Source organism: Podarcis gaigeae (assembly GCF_964106915.1).
Source record: "Podarcis gaigeae genome assembly, chromosome: 3".
Lineage (NCBI taxonomy): Eukaryota > Metazoa > Chordata > Lepidosauria > Squamata > Lacertidae > Podarcis > Podarcis gaigeae.
This window is the reverse complement of record NC_139680.1, coordinates 4,257,537-4,274,901: the sequence shown is the minus strand read 5'-3', so window position 1 is coordinate 4,274,901 and position 17,365 is coordinate 4,257,537. Positions and strand designations below refer to the sequence as shown.

Below are 17,365 nucleotides of genomic sequence, written 5' to 3'. Positions count from 1 at the left end.
TCCTGTTGGGTTTCTATTCCTCTCACTGTGCAGATATTGTTTAGGATTGGTTCATCACATGTCTGTGTTATGCATTCCAGCATCAAATGTTGGAATCACGGGAGCGGATGTTTTACTGTATTGTACTCTGTTTCCATTTGTTTTTGCTTTCACTTCTGCCTTCTCTCCGAGGAAGACCAGAGAGAGGAGACATGTTAAATTTTGTTCTGCCTTATGCTTAATAAAGCAGCTTTGTGCTCACAACCTCAGCCTAGCTCTGACTGCGTTTTATCTCTGCTGGACTCTGGATGTGTGCTCAATGTCTCCAAGACTTGAGTCACTATAAATCGTCGGGGAAGGCTGTCAGAACTCCCTAGAGCTGCACGCTGATGGGAGGGACAGGCTGGAAACATTCCTGTCGTTTGCCTGGGGGTTGTCCATGCTCCTGGCCAACCCGACAATTCCATCCCCTGAAAGGTGTTCTATGATGGGAATCTAAAGATTCCTAATAAATCTACAGTACCCAGAATTCTTTGAAGGAAGCTGTGACTGTTAAGTGCCATAATAATGATATCACTTAGTAGTGGGGTCAGCCTTACACTAAGACTGAGATAAGAAGTAGTTTTACTCCCCAAGGTTGTGCTGGCAATACTGTGGAAAGAGCTGTTCAGCTAAGCACTTTGAAGCCCCATTTATTTCAATGGGAGAGACTGACATGCACACTTATTTCTTCTATTGAGATCAGTCCAATTTTATAGCGCTTACTTTTGACTGAATTGTACCTTTGGAGTGCAATGCTGGAAAAAAATACAGTTGGGTTTTATTATTCTCTTTCCCAAGAGTTATTTTTGAGCTCTTCGTGTACACTTTCTTCAGACTGCTTTCTCTACCTTCATTGCCCTCCTTCCCATAAAATTAATTGGCAAACAATTAAAAACAAACAGGCTTGCACACTTGTTGTAACACCTTCTTTCAATAGGCCAGAGTCCAGGAAGCGAAAAAACAGTGTTCTAGACTCTCATAGCATTGTAGGTTCTCTAATAAGTAGAGCTGGAAGAGAAATTCAAGCAAAGAAAGGAGTTTCTTCTTCCCCTGTGGTAGAAGGCCTGGATACTGATTGAGCAAATCCTCACTTAACATTCACAACTTGGAGAACATTCAAGACATCCAGCCTGTCATAAATACAAAGCAATGTAATGCTATTGTAAGAAGTTACAGACTGAGTTGCAGTTAGGAAGGATAAGGACTCAGGAGCTTTAGATCATTGGATGCTAGCATTATATTAGGGCTCCAAGTTGAGCTAAGTCTTGTCTAGCCTCCAAACACAAATGCTCAGTCCTGAACTACATGAAAAATGGACAAGACTGTACCTCTGACATTTGTAGCATGCATTTTTCCTCCCTTGTTGCAAGTGAACTTGGGCATTCTGTTGATATGCAGGAATGGATAGTACAAAGTTCTCCAAACCTCCTGCTCCTCTAGTGTTATATTAGAAAATTTCCCTGCACAACTCCCTTGCTCAACTGGATGCCAAAACTGTCCATCGAGAGTCTCCATATCTCCTAGGTGAGGGAGATGTGAAGGCTGTATTTACATTCAAATGTGGCTGTGGAGGACCCTCAATTCTTTTTATGCACAACAGAAGTCCAAAAGCACCCCGTTAACATGAGTGAGCCCTACCCTAAGGAAGCAGAGTGCAGGTCTCAGGCTGGGTTCCTAAACAGAACTGAACCCCTAAACAGGCTACCAAAAAATACAACAGCAGTCAGTCAACACATGTATACATTCTGTTGTTGATGATTGTTATGTATTTTGTGTTCTCATTTTGTATTTTGATATTTTTGACCGTGTTCCAGTGTAAAACATCATGTACTTCATCAATTGGTGCTTGCATCCCACTGAAATTTATCCCTTTGCCACTGAAAAATAAAACATAGATACCTTCACTCACTACATCTCCCTCAAAATGTAGCATGTAGGATAAAATTTTGTGTACATGTATTCAGGAACAGTAAGGGCTTGTTGACATGGGAATTTATAGTGGATTTGTTGCTGCTTGTGGATGCAAGCTTTACAACATCTGCACAATGCTGTCCTAATCAAAATACCATCATTTAATTGGGAATGTTCTGTTTTACAAACAATCCTTAAGTCCAACCACAGTCAGTGTGGATTATAGCTATGGTACTGGGGGTAATTATATTATTATAAAATAAGTTATTGTAAAATTTAAATACCTGTCCCTTTTCTGATTACTGATACCACACTGTAGTTTAAACTTAGTGGAGGAGGAGGATCAAGGCAACCCCAGAGACTGTTACCTATAAAAACAAATATGTCTAATAATCCTAATGACACATTATTTTGAAAAGCAAAGGAAGTGGGAGAGAAAGATGACCTTCATCAAATCTCCATTCACCATGGATGTTTAATTCTCCTTATGAAACTTACAAGATAAAGACCAGACTCCCTACCCCTTGTGAATCCTGAACAGTGATGAATGAAACATTTTTGCCACAGGCAATAAAATGGAAGAGCTGTGGAAGAGAGTGGGATATTGCTGAAGCAGCTGCTAATTCAGTAGGATAGGCCAAGATACAGTTCTTTAAGGGAAAATGTTTGGCTTGCTCAGCAACAATTTTGTGTATTTTGTAATGCATCTCACTCCAATATTCACAAACACAAATGCATCTCACTCTAATAGTTGCATGCACAATTCTAGTTCCCTGTTAACTTTGAGAATTCCTGAAGCACAGAAGGAAGGATAATAACAGGAAGATTTAAAGAAGGAACTATTGGAAACTCAAGGCAGTAGAAACATAAGATGATTAGAGCCCCACTGAACTTGAAGCATGGGAAGCCCCAACAAAAATTTATAATTTGGCAGAATATTTGGATTATATGATATGTATTTGTATAATTTTGAATACTTAATGTGATCTGATTGGATTGTTAAAATGGAAAATTTAATAAAAAATATTTTTTAATAAAAAAGAGAATTCTTGAAGCACTTGAATAGGGTTTGGGTGGAGTTATACTCTTACATCATGGTCCAACACAGAAATGACACCTGAGTAATGCATGATGAACTGTAATCATACAGTATCAGCAGTTTATTATGTGCAAGTTTGCTGTCCATCTCAATTTTAAGGGACCTTTGGGCTGCTTTCCTCAGCAACCAGCTCATCCCTCTCCTCTCCATTTTCTGTGATCATTTCCTATTTACTTTATAAACTTCAAAATATCTTCACTTCTCATTAAATGTCTCTCCTGAAATGGACCTTCATCATCATCATTATTTTAACAATAACTTAGGAACCAGGAAATTGAGTGATATCTTGCAGATCCAAACGGAAGCTGAATTTTGTCAAGTAACTAGCAAAGGCCTCTGGTACCAATACCTTTATTCCTGAAGTAGGTATGCTGACTTTTCTAATGGCTTCATTCAGGTTTACAGCTTAATCACATTCAAATAACCAGATTTTGGAACCCTCAAGTCAATAATTACATATAGTATACTAATGATACCCAGTGGTGTTTTTTTAATTCTGCTTTTGAAAGAATTCTGTGAATCCTTATTAGTGTCAGATACAAGTATTTTTCAAGGGAAAGCCTCCAATTCTTCTCTGAGCCAGCATGCCTCTCTATAACCCAGAACTAAATTTCCCACAAAGCACAGTTCTATCCATATTGACTGGGGCCCAGCTGCTGAACACTGAAGGGATTACTTGCAAGTAAATATGCATAGGATTGGGAGCTTAGTTTGGAATCTAGCAGCAACTCCCCTTTCTCCTCTGCAACCCTGGAAAAATACTCCCACAAACACACACATAGAGAAAGAGAGAGCGCAATTGCAATAGAAAGCTCCCACTAGCATCAATGGAGTTCCATTGGTATTACCTTCATAATAGGACAATGCAAGCAGCCAACTTTCCCCCACCCTCCCCTCCAAAAAAATTCCACCCATGTTTAAAATTTCTGTTTTTATATTCTCCTCCATCCCGAGGAAGAGTTGCTGCTTAACTCAAACGCTCACTCAGCACCTCTTGGTATATTAATTTACTGTTCTTGGGTCTGCACAGTTGCTTTTCAGAAGCATCTCAATGCCAGTTCCCAACACCTCTTGGGATGAATTCGGTTGTGACCCCTAGGCTGGTCCGATCAGAGGCGTGCTGTTTCCAAAGCACATCTCGCTGCCCTCAGTGGGACTCACTCCGAAGCACAGGCTGAAGTCAAGCCATTTCGGATGGCGAGATCTACACCAGAATGGAGATATGGGCCGAGCTTCATGATGCTTGAGGTCTTTGTTCTTTATTAAGCACTCCTGCTTCCTGCGTGCCGGAGCTTCGGTGCTACCCCGGCAACGATTTCCACTCAATGCACGAGCCGCGTGCGAAATGTCCCCGCTCCCCCGCCCTCGAGAGCCGCCCGGGGGCGCCGCGGGGGGAATCCGCGCGGGCCGCGTCTGCTTACCTTCCACCAGGGAGGTGAGTAAGGTGACATTTGCCGCTTTGCGCCGGCCGGCTGGCAAATTCAAGCCGATTTTTTCTAGCCTCTCTCGCAACGATCTGCCCCCGTTTTTCGATTTGGCTCTGCAATGGCAAAATGGAGGGGAAAGAAGGTGCTGATTCGAAGCTGAAGGAATGTTCCCGGGAAAGACACTTTTTTTGGGGGGGGGGGGAGGAAAAAGCGACTATGAGGCAGATCCCCGGAGCTGGAAGGGGCTTTAGCGCGCGTGACTGTGTCTGAATTGCAGCTGACTGAGGAAGTTCTAGCAGACAAAATTGAGAAACGGGGAGGGGGGAGGGAGAGAGAGAGAGAGAAGTAATGAGAGACAGACAGGTAACGAGGAAGGAGAGAGAGAGAAGGAGGGGAGAGTGGGGGAGGGAGAGAAGCAATGAGACAGACAGATCGAGAGATGGGCATTGGGGAGGGGGAGAATGGAGAGGGGAGGGGAGGGAGAAATAATGATTCTCGAGGAAGAGTTATGCTGAGGGATCACAGAATTGTAGAGTAGGAAGGTGTCCCAAAGGGTCATCTAGTCCAACCCCCCGAAACACATGACTCACTGGTACTGGCTGGAAAGCAAAAGGAAATGGGCTGGTAGCACCCAACCAAGGCACCAGCAGCTCGATTCCATGAGTTTTTATCTGAGCACTGGTTTCATTGTGGCTTGCTCCTAGTAAATGGCTAGATCATGTGCATAGCCAAAGGAGGCAGGGGGCTGGTGGGCAGCTGCCCCCCAATCAATAAAAATCAATAAAAATACATAGCTAATTGCGGTTCTGCTCCACCCCAGCAAAAGGCCGACCTCCCCCCTTAACAAAAATCCTGGCTACGCCTGTGGGATAGATTATTAGTTTTGAGGAAAAGCAAATGTCTAGCCTTGAGAAACACCTCCGTGGCCATAAAACTGGAATGGTGGAAAGGTCAGAGAAGTAGGAGATCAAGACTTCCAGGATACAGGTGGCTGTGGAGAAGGGAGTGACCACTTGTACAACTGCCCTCAGCAACGCGAAGAGTTTAGTATTGGTCCTGAGTGTGTGTCTTTTAATTGCAGCTGGCAACCTTATGACCAATTTAAATATATTTGCCTATTATTGAAATCTCGGTATTGCAGGCACATTTTAACAATATCTACCATTCCTTTTAGAAAAAGACCTCTTATCCATTTCCGCAACATACCACAAATCAAAAAAGCCCTCAGAACTGGCAGCCCTGCTTTTTTAAAACGAGTCCTCTCCAATTAAAAGTGGGCCCCATTGAAGGAATGGAAGCTTTCACCAGTTGATCTAGCAATTAAAAGATTGCTGCTTTCCATTCATTTGACAATAGCCACAGACTCGTCTTGCAATGACAGTGGAAGACCCCACCTCTACTTCTGGACTTCACTTCTTTATCAAGCAAATGGCAACCATTGGCCAGGATGCATGTGTGCATATGAACATAGATGGATGCATGCTGAAGACCACGTGCCCAAGCTTCACACAGGCTGAGGAGGCCCCAGTTTTACCTTTAATATCCATGGCTATTAACCCACCTAGAAATGACACATTGTCTCATACTACAGGGGGAAAAGTCGGAGGGGGGATAAAAAGGAAAGGGCTTACTCTGCAACTGTGAATATCTTACATTAGAAATGTGATTTCTGCACTGTTTCCCACCCTCTCTTCTGAAAGACATACCAGCCACCCTGTAGAATAGAGCTTCACACCCTTTCTTTACATGTAAAGAAAGAGATGTTAGGATCCTAGGCCAGCTTGAGAAGATCTATCAGAAAAGCTAGAAGGTTGTCTGCATACTCAACTCATGGGTACTTATTCGTTTTCCTGAAGTCAAATTAGGTTTTAATATTAGCTGGTGTGGTGCCCTCCAGATGTTGGACTACCATCAGTCCCAGCCAGCATGATGGGTCAGGGATGATGGGTGTTGTAGTCTAGCAACATCCAGATGACACCATGTTAGGCTTCAGTTGCAAAAGCAGCACTGTGGAGTCTGGCCAAAGGCCTATATCAGGAGTCGGCAACCTAAGGCCCATGGGCCACAAGTGGCCCATGGGGGGTCGTTTAACTGGCCCATGGACCCCCGCCGCCCCCTAAGGGACCCCTGCCGCCTGCTTGGAAACTACAGGAAACTCCTGCAGCCAATGGGAAGCTGCACACGCCTCCTCCGCGATGGAAGGAGCCCCGGAAATAGTGTTTGCGCATGCATGTGTGCGCATGCAAACACACACTACGGCCCACCACTCACTTTGCTGACTCCTGGCCTATATACTTAGGCACCCCATTTCACAAAGTGGTGAACCAGATGCCAATCGAAAGTACATAAGCAGCAGACAAGGCCAATAGCCCTCTCCCTCTGGTTGTTTCCCCATAACTGTTCTTTAGAGGCATCATGTATTGTAGCCACTGATAGGCCTGCCCTCCATGAATTGGTCTCATCCCCTTTTAAAATCATCACCACATATTGTGGCAGTGAATTCCATAGCTTCAGTTTGGCCTGCGTGAAGAATGACTTCCGTTTGTCTGCCTGAACCTTGCTTCATTTTGTTTGAGTACCATGGGAGAGGGGAAAACACATCTCTATCCACTATCTCCACATCATAAATATTTGTGAACACCTCGCTCATATTCCTCATTACTCACCCTTTTCTAAACTAAAAAGCCCCAAACACGGTATCATTTACTCCCAGGTGGGTTGCTGTGAGCCAGTGATCATTTGGGCTGCTCTTTCCTTGCAGTCTCATTGCCATCAGCAAACATGGTCACCTCACTGCTCACTTCTAACTCTAAATCATTTATAAACCATTAAAAAATAATAATCCAGTCCCTATGCAGATACCTGTGAGGTCTTATACACCTGACACATCCACTATGAGGACTGTCTATTTATTCTTATTCTCTGCTTCCTGGTCTCTAACCAGGTACCATCAGAGGACCCATCCTCCGATTCCATAACTGCTAGAGTTACGCAATATTTACCAGGTCACCACTGTACACTTATTCAATGGCATTCTTAAAGAACCAGAGTTCAGGCTCAAATGAAGCCCTTACTGAAGAGATGTACCACATTAACTGAAAGTAATGAGTGTTTCCATGGTGGGGTGTGAAGAGCAAACGGAGCCCCTGCACCAGGCCAGCCCTTACCACTGGAGCAACACTCCCCACCATGGAAACACTCCTCAAGCAGCTTTGCTATATTTCCATGGAGGGGCATGGAGGGCAAACAGAGCCAGCTGTGGCAGGCCAGCCCTCACCACTGAAGTGATACCAGCCCCGAGCCGTGTGTCATTCCAATGGCTGGTGTTGCTTTGGGAGTGAGGGATGGCCAGGCGCAGTGGGCTTCTTCACCCTCTGCCCCCCCCGCATCCAAGGGGACATGTGTCCACCCCAGGAGCAGTGGGAGCACCCTTCACCGCTAGTAGATCATCACTCATTCCTTCTTCCCTGGCAGGAGGGAGGAAGCAGCATTTTGTGGTTGCCTCGTGTGACAAAATGTCTTGGGCCAGCCATGTGCCTTAGCAATTCTTACAACCTTTTAAAATAAGCCAGCATTATGAATTCATGGAGGGGGAAGTCAAGGTTGAAAGTGAGTGCTTTGCCTAAAAGAGATGGCTAACCTACAGCCCTCAACATGTTGTTGTACCCCAACTCCCATCAGCCCTTGCGAACATAGCCAATGTTCAAGGATGATAGAACTCATAGCCATAGCTGTCAACTTTTCCCTTTTCTTGCAAGGAATCCTATTCGGAATAAGGGAATTTCCCTTTAAAAAAGGGAAACATTGACAGCTATGCTCATAGCTCAGCAACATCTGGAAGAGCCCAGGCTAGCCACTCCTGGCCGAAAGCCACCTAATGTATTTTGACCTCTAGAATGCCTGCCTCACAACTTAACTCCATAAAAGAATTCCTTCCAGTAGGACCTTAGAGACCAACTAAGTTTGTTATTGGTATGATCTTTCATGTGCATGTACACTTCTTCAGATACACTGAAACAAGTCAACAGACCCCCCCACACACACACCCTCTCACTATATGTAAGGGTCTGGTGACTTTTTTTTCAGTGTATCTGAAGAAGTGTGCATGCACACGAAAGATCATACCAATAACAAACTTAGTTGGTCTCTAAGGTCCTACTGGAAGGAATTTTTTTTATTTTGTTTCGACTACGGCAGACCACCACAGCTACCTACCTGTAACTAGAACTTAACTCCAGGCTATTACAGTACAACAACTAAAGTGCTGAATATGCATACATTATCATATCATCCCTTCAAGTAAAGCTTACTTAAAACAATGTTTAAAAAATAGATGAAAGCAAAAATAGGACATTTGAGATTTCAGTATTGCAGGGGAATTGACTACATGACCCTTGGTACCCTTTCCAACCCAATGATTCCATGATTCATGGTTAATGACAACAACAACAACAACAACAAATTAACATATCACAGGAAACAAAAATCAAAGAGCACCTGAGCAGGACAAGGTCCCAAAAGGACATGAGAGACTCGGTCGTAGGCAAGCCTTACTGGGGGAACACTCCAAAGATGGGGTGCAACAGCTGAAAAGAGGTTTTTTTCTCAGTTGCTACGTTCCTCATCTCCAAAGGCACAGCCACCCAGGCCCAGAAGATGATCTTAACATTTGGGTATATTCGTTTGGGAGCATTTTAAGTACTTGAGTCTCAAGCTGTATATTGCTTTAAAGGATACGCTCCTGAACTTTGAATTGTGCTCTGAAAAGGAGTGCCAATGTAGTCTTTTAAGAACTGGTGAGATGTGTTGCACATGACCAGTCCCAGTCAAAAGCCTTACAGCCAACTGTTTTTTTCTCTCAAGAAGTCCTCAGAGGCCCATGCATGCATAGTGGTAACCAGACCGTTAAGTATATGTCCTATGAGGTCTTCTACATGCATCAACATCAACAGATACTCACATAGCTGATCCCTGTAACACCATGTAATAAATCTCACACATAAGCACACATATACCTATCCCAAGGGCTTACCTTCTAAGTACTCCTCCAAGAAGCGAGGCATTCAAACATTCTGGGGGTGAGAGGCGCCTTTGAACTTCTCCAACAGTTACTTTGTACTTGGAAGTTGAGCTGAGCAAGGAGAGCCGCCCAGGTACTGAACAAAATACTTCGCCTGTGTTCACAGACATGCCACCAAGGAAGCCGTCTTTGTTCATCATCAGGGAAGTTACAGATTTTGGAGGAACTGGAACTGGGGAGACAGAAAAGTAGGTGTGGGAAACAGCACACTTCAGGGACTGGCTCAGTCATAAGACAACATTTGCTCAACCAGAAGTCAGTCCCATCGATTCAACACCTTTTGTTTGGATAGCTTACTGCTCAGAGTCATATGGGGGATCCCATCACAGGGATGGTTCTTATAGAGCTGCCATGACAGGCCCCAATGTCACATTAGCAGTGTTTCACATAGAAAGACCCTTTGGGCATTATCCTCAGAACACGAAAGCTGCTAAACTGAGAGGGGCCAAAGGACCCAATCCAGAATGACAGTGAAGAGAGTGGGAGCAGCTGCCATGCACCCTGACTCCATCCTTTACGGCTCACGGTAATGCTTAGAAGTCACTCTACGACTAAGCTGTGGGCAGAGGACAGTGAGACTCTTCTTTCAGGAAGGAGCAACTGTGGCATAATAATGAGGAGTCAGTCTTGGACATTAGGCATTTCCTACAACACAGAAAGAAGCCACATTGCTGAAGGTGATTTTGGCAAGAGTCCCATATTGCCTATGGAAAAGGACCACATGGCAAATTCTTTCCATGGAAGTAGTGAAAGGAGACATGCTGCAATGGGTCCCAGGACAGCAAGGTGAACTTGGAAGGGAAGGAAACACAACCCATATGGAAAAAGTCAATACCCACAATACTACCAGACTTAACATCACTGTTTTCTATGCAATTAATAGCTCACATATTTTGTGCTCCTGGATACTAAGTCTCCAGTATAATGCAAAGATGGGTCATTCTAAGCTCTCCAAAAGGGATCATCTAAAAACTCAGAAGAAGGAAGTGGTGCACTGAAAGTTGGCATACTGCCTTTACATGTCTCTCAGAAAACATTCGGCTGCTATGGGGTTGGGCTGGAAAGCCTTCTCCACAAGCAGAAGCTGCCAACTAGTTTTCTTGCACAACTCCTAGTAAATACCTACATAATAGTCAGAAATGCAATAGATTAAGAGTGCCCCCCCCCCATGCTGCCCCATGCCAGGACAAGATTTTGATCATTTTATATCTACCTATTGGGTGCTAGTTTTACTTACTTATTTGCTTAATTATTCATAATCCACTGTGTGTGTGTGTGTGTGTGTGTGTGTGTGTGTGTGTGTGGCAGGGTACAACATAAAAACACAATAGGCACAGGAATGGCAGTGGTGGAGGGGGATGAGGAACCCCGCTCATCACTGAGAAGCCAGGTTTAACAGGTGGATGTCTATGAAGGGAGCCAGCTTCTATTGGTCAACTTGAGTTCAGCAGAGTACAGCTGTTGTGTCCCAGTTTCGTTAATTTTTAAATCTGTGTTCATCTTAATTAGTTCGTGAACTCTGAGTTTCCACTCTCTCTTTTAGGGTGACATGGAGCCTATGCCCTAAACATGGCATGGGAAGGGCATTTCACTAGATTTATAGAGTTGGAGGGACCTGAGAGATCATCTAATCTGCTGCTGTTGCTACAGCATCCTGGATAGGTGGCAATTAAGCTTTGAAAACCTCCAATGAAGGAGAGGCCTCCATCTTCCAAGGGAGTTTCCCTAACACTTTGTCAAAATCACCAATATTGTAATTTCAACCCACTGCTTCAGGTCCTTTCCTAAAGCATCAGAAAATAAATTAGCTCCATGTTTTAAGATGCTTGTCATATCACCACCTCTTAATTGTCTTTTCCGGGCTAAATAGCATGTTAGGCCACACCTGCTGAAGCTAATTTTTTGCACGATATTTAGGGTGGGGAAGCCTCTCCCTGTTGTATTTAGTCACCCAGTTGTCTCTCCAAATCTCAAACCAACAATTGTATATCTTTCTCTGGACCAGTGACTGTTTCAAGCTTTTTCACAGATTAGATATTTAGAACACCAACCCATGAATCTATTAGTTTAACCCCAGGGTAGTTGCAACAATACTCCAATTAACCCTTCATAGATTCTTCCTTATCTCTAGGGAAGTTGCCCTGGTGTTTCTAAGTATATTTGTAATTATGTAGAAGTTGGAGACAGCAGGCGGCCTTTACTACAACCACATGGTAAAACAGAATATGTAACAAGGGCAATTAGAGATCTACAGCCTGACCCACTAACCCATTGAGCCAGAGAAACCTGTATGGAAAGCTCATTTAGGCACCATGAAGTGATTGGGACATCACATTCAAAAAAACACATTTTGGTTTAACTTGTTCCTGGATCACATCTATAAATACAGTTTTTAAAAAGAGGGAAGTAAGCTTTTGACCTGTTCAGTGTAGCTCCGTAGATTATTATGGACAAGCCAATGCAAAAGGGGGGGGGGGGAATCAGTGTTCTTAATAATATTTGTGGGATATCCAGAAAAAGCAGTCAAGTCCAGCATTTCCTGTTTGCTAGAATGAGCACGTAGAGTTTAGACTGGTCAGTAACTTCTCTCTCTACGTATAAACTGTAAGACACTTTGTGCACTGTATAAATAAATACTTATTACTCATAAATATTTGTTTCATTTTTTTAGTACTGATTCACAAATATAAAAAGGAAAGGAATCCAATGAATTGCTAAACTGGTAAGCTTAGCAGCTGGATCATTTTTACACTGGTTTCATAAAAACTTGTATATTTGGGGGTTTTTTTAACCCTTTATCCTGGCTTGGAATTGATGAAAGCATTATTTTTTATTTAACAGACAGGCTGGGAGGGCTGGGTGTGTAAAAAAAGCAAATCATTCTAATTCCAAATGAAAATGGAGCTCACTACTGAAAAGCTGCTTTTCCCTAAGATTCCAAGCTGCTCAATCCATTTATTTCAAGAATGAGCGCTGTTTTAAGAGAATTAGAGCAAATTCACCAACCATAAGTAGACTTGGGTATAAAGTTATTAAACAGGGCACACACACCCGAAAAAAAACAAATAGAAGGAAATTATTAATGATGTATTTTGCTTGCTACTGAACTTTTTAAAGATCCCTCTGATTTGCAGCAGGTGCGCTGATCAATCAACCAATCACTGTAATTTATACAGAGACTTACTGCATCCCTCCCCCAGTTGTTTCATTTGCTGCCTGTAATTGAGAACAAACCATACTTAAGGTACGCTTCATGCAAGAGTTAATAAGGGCGGACAGCTGCTGCTATTGCTGCTTCCTTGAGATCACTGCAGGCTGGTGTTACCTTAATAGACAAAGCGAGTACCTTATACTCGTTCTTATATAGAGCAGATGAAATGGTAAACCTGTGTCCGGACTGTCCCACTTCAGATTGTTGGTGAATGCTTTCTTTTTTTTGGGGGGGGTGATTTATGGATATAGAAAACTAAATGTCAGAGGAAAGGGTTATAACCTAGCCATTTTCCTGATATGCTAGATTTCTTACACTTAGGAATGTTATCCAAAGGCAAAACACTGCACCGCTTAAGCCGCTCGCCTGCAATCTGAAGTGGTACACTCCTATAAGGAGGCTACCACAACTATTATTTGTGAGAACAAGGTCGCAGCTTTCTATGACACTTTCATGCCTCAAAATGAATGGCATCTATAATTGGTTAGGAGAGAGGAAAGCCAACTTTTAGACTCCTTAAGGATTCTTAATATCATCATCATATACTGGCGCTAGAGTTTCAGCTAGGTGTGAAGTACAATCTGAGCTATGTCAACGGGACTCTTTATTCCCAGCTTTGTATCCCTAGGAAAAGGATCGTTATCCCATTCATGAAAATACTCTTAGTGGCAAAGGGGGCGGGAGTATGGTGTACGCGCGTTGCATATATATTGATTATATACACATCATCTCCCGAGCTTCCCAAACGTGTAAGATCGAGTGTCTTAACGGGATAGGCTTAGCAAGGAAATTGGCAAGTCAATAACCTCAAGGGAAGGAGTAGACAGAACAAGCTTTCGTCCAGGTTTTATTACAAAATATTTCCTTCCACCACACCAGAATACCACACTAAAGCGCTGTAACAACTACAGAAGTCCCAAGCCCGTGTTAGATTTCATAGATCCGTGCTGCTTGGTGTGGATTGGACGGAGGTTTCAAAGTAAACGACTGAGTGGTTTTGCCTCATTGGAAGCGAAAGCTGGCTGGGCTTCCGTTTGCTCTTCTCGCTCATAAATTTTATCTTCCTTATTTCACGCAGTTCGATTTATTATTTATATTATTTTAAAAAATATATATCTATATCGCCCTTCTTCCGAGATTCACAGGGCGGTTTACAATATAAAAACACAAAATACATAACATAGCAACAAACTAAAACAGTAAACCGCCCCGCCCCCATTTAAAAGTCCATAGAGATTTATTTATCTATCTAATCGATCTATGACTTGTCCAGGGCAAGGTGTTGCAGGGGCTTATCTGTGAAATCAGTCCAAATTGAGTGACTCAGTTGTGGCTTAACTGCGCCCTGCGGATAAGGGGAATGTACTCTGCACATGCTCAAAGGGACTATCGTCATTATTAATCTGCATCTTCTAGACCTTATTACAGTATCGGCTTTGTAAAACAAGTTCTAGGGGTCTCATAAATCTTTCAGCTGGATCCTAAACTTGATTTTTACTAGCATTCTTTAAGTTCTCACTAGAACTTCCTTCCAAGAGATGTATTTAGAATGAATCTCCCTCCCCTCCCTTTTAATACCTCTGCATTTTAGAAAATTTTATATTAGCTCCTCGGTCTGTCAGGGCTCCTGAACGCCTTCCATGACCAGAAAATAAAATATCAGATCACAGGAGGCATTTAATCAGAAAGAAACGAAAAAGGTCCAATCTCATCAAACAGAGTGGGAGCAGCAGCTTTGGGATCTCGGCTGACCAGGCCTAAAACAAGTCTGGGGGTGAGTTTTGCTGGCCTTCCTCTGCAAAGACCCCCATCCTAACCGCCTTCAGCCTCTGTCGCCCCCGGCTGCTTAACTGGGTGGCGAGGAAGTCATAGCAGCTCTCACTGGCAACGCAACAACATGGTCACGCCAAGAGAAAGGGCTCCCATTTTTAAAACGAAGACGACCCCCTTACACACCACTTGCTTTTTAGTAGTATCCTCACACGAGGAAACCGCACCCTTACAGGGCAGGTCTACACAGATTTACTCCCAAGCAAGCCTCACTAGTTTACTGTGGCGGCGGGGGGGTGGTCTCAACCTTATTCTACAAGTGGCAGCTCCCCCCTCCCTTTTATCGATCGAGAAGCATTTTTAATAGGCGCTGAAAAATATTTACAGCTGGAATCGCAGCCAACTCTATAGGTCTGAGTCATTTCGGGCCGCAATGTTCTCAGACCCGCTTGCCAACAAACCATTCTCCTGCCCCGAAGAGTTTTAGAAGGACAGGGATGTAAATGAAAGAGCGGGAGATGCAGTTCTGCCCCCTTGTCTTCAGCCGAAAGAGGCTGCCTGTCTCCAGGACTGCCACTACTACGAGGACGCTGCTGGTGGGGTTCGTTGGTTTGTTAAATTTCTATACCGCCCTTCATCCGAGGATCACAGGGCGGTTTACAATAAGACCATAGCAAAACTAGAAAGATGCCCTATTCCTAACGCTGCTCATCTTTCCTGCATTGTGGAATCTGGAAGCATCTTGCCATAACTGTTAGCAGTAGGTATCCTACATTTCTTGGGTTGTGGCTGAAGGAATACATTCAGGAAACAGTTTTTTTTCAGCTTTAGAGGACTTGCGTTGGAACTGAGTACTCTTACGAAGCCTGATCCCTATACATATTTACTCGGAAGCAAGTCCCACCACGTTCGATAGGACTTGCTACCAGAGAAGCATGCACAGGATTGCAGCCTTACCTGGAAGTCAGTCCAAGACAATGGGACTTACTTTGCGGGGCGGGGGCGGTTAAATTAAAATAAGTGACCAGAAGACCAGATCCAAGGGTCCAGCAGCCTGCATCCTAAAGTTGTCTCCGAGGAGCAAGGGCTCCAAAAGGCGCCCTGACCCCACCCTAACCCCAACCGCACTTTCTCCCCAGTTGCTTAATTTGGTTGGGACCATTCTCACGTCCAGGATCCTTTTCACCCTTTCCTTACGTGGGGATGTGCTTCCAATTAAATGTGTTGAGGTCGGAGCGCGAGTCCTGCAGCCAACTGGGCGGTGGATCTGGATGCCAGTGTCTCATCAAACCCATCCTCCAAGTAAGTAGACCATTCAGGCTGCAACCCTGTGCATACTTACCTGGGAGTAAGCGCCGTTGAACACACTGGGACTTACTTCCGAGTAAACATACATAGGATCGGGCTGGACATGAGGGGGAAAAAACAAAACAAGAACACACACACTCTACTTGATGTAAAGAAAATATTCATCTGAGTCAGAGGCTGCGATCCTAAGTCACCAGAGGGACCCTCATTAAAATGAACGGAACTTGCCTCTAAGTAGATCTGATCGGGACTGGAGTGCAAGGGGAGTTTAAACAGATATTGCACTTGTCGCTTTGCCCGCTTATATAACTGAAGCGAATGCGTTTCATAGCATTTTCCCATGTAGGCACCGTCTAACAGGTATTATGGCGCCTGCCTGCTTCTTCTTCTTCTTGCTACAGTCCCTTTGAAAGAAGCAGCCCTTTAGCAAAGGGCGAGATGACTTGGGCAAACGTTTCCAAATACACGGAGAGCTCCTGCAAACCTCTACATAACCGTATCCATTGCAATTTCATAGCTCCGGAGATGTGCACTCTAATCTCCAGTCCATCTTTTGTAAATTACCTAATTCTCCTCTCTCTTTTTGAAGGGGAAAAAGGAAAGGGAAGGAAAAAGTGAGCCTCCCATGGAAGAAACTATAGGGATCGAGTTATCCAGATCTGTATAATTACTTTTCTATTAAAGCTATAGCAAAATGTAATACAATTTGGAGATTTCAGTTACTCAAGATAGACCCATTAGGTGCACAAGAGCGGGGGCCTACGCGGCACAACGAACAGCGAAAGCACACAGCTCATGAAGAATTTTAACCTAAATGCCTCCTCCACTTGTTGTTCTTGAGTTCAGCGTAGCAACGATTTTACGCTCCCAGCCATGGTACCTCCTCCACTGTCCCTGAACACCAGTTGCAGGGAGCCACAAATGGGGAGGGGCCTCTTGTGCTCTGGTCCTCCTTCCCGGCTTCCCATAGGCATCTGGTTGGCTAGTATGAGAACAGGATAACGGACTAGACGGGCCTTGGGCCCGATCCAGCAGGGCTCTTCTGTTAGCTCAAACTACTGACTGTTTCTGACGCTAGCGCTCAGCCCCGAAACTTTTCAGAGGCAGAGTGACTCTGAGCATGGACAGAGCTCAGTTGGCTCCTCGCTGGGTCTGAAGTACTATTAACATCTGCTTTACTTCTCTGTAGCCATCGAATGCAATAGAATTTACTTCCCAGAAAATATTAAGGATCGTTCTTCACTTTATACGGAAGGAAGAACTGGAATTCCGGACTGGTGTCATTTCAATTGCCGAAGTGTGGCTGGGTGTGCCGTTTCTGAATGCTCCCCAAAGTAACCCCATCGTTCAGCGGGGTCTTTCCGTCCGAGCAAATCTATGTTCCTGGCTAGTCATCTACTTTCTTTATAAGTCAATGGAATTTACTCCCAAGTAAAAATCACTAGGATCTTCTACGTATTATCATGATCATTATCACATATTTATTTATACCCCGCCTTTTTCCCTGACAAGGTCTCAAGGCGATTTACAGCGACCCG

At 43.9% G+C, this 17,365-nt stretch overlaps 1 protein-coding gene across 7 annotated transcripts in view; it reads right to left on the bottom strand.

The window, feature by feature from the left end:
- Positions 1-17,365, bottom strand: part of TFAP2B (transcription factor AP-2 beta) — a 65,724-nt gene that overhangs the window by 25,422 nt on the left and 22,937 nt on the right. For 4 of the 7 annotated variants that reach the window (XM_083730518.1, XM_083730517.1, XM_083730516.1 and 1 more), the window contains exons 4-6: positions 15,862-15,924; positions 9,491-9,710; positions 4,453-4,571 (exon numbers count right to left, since the gene is read on the bottom strand). In XM_083730518.1, the coding sequence (XP_083586644.1) occupies positions 4,453-4,571; positions 9,491-9,710; positions 15,862-15,924 (402 nt within the window). The remainder of the gene's footprint in view (positions 1-4,452; positions 4,572-9,490; positions 9,711-15,861; positions 15,925-17,365) is intronic. The other 3 variants (XM_083730521.1, XM_083730520.1, XM_083730522.1) reach the window with 1 other exon arrangement.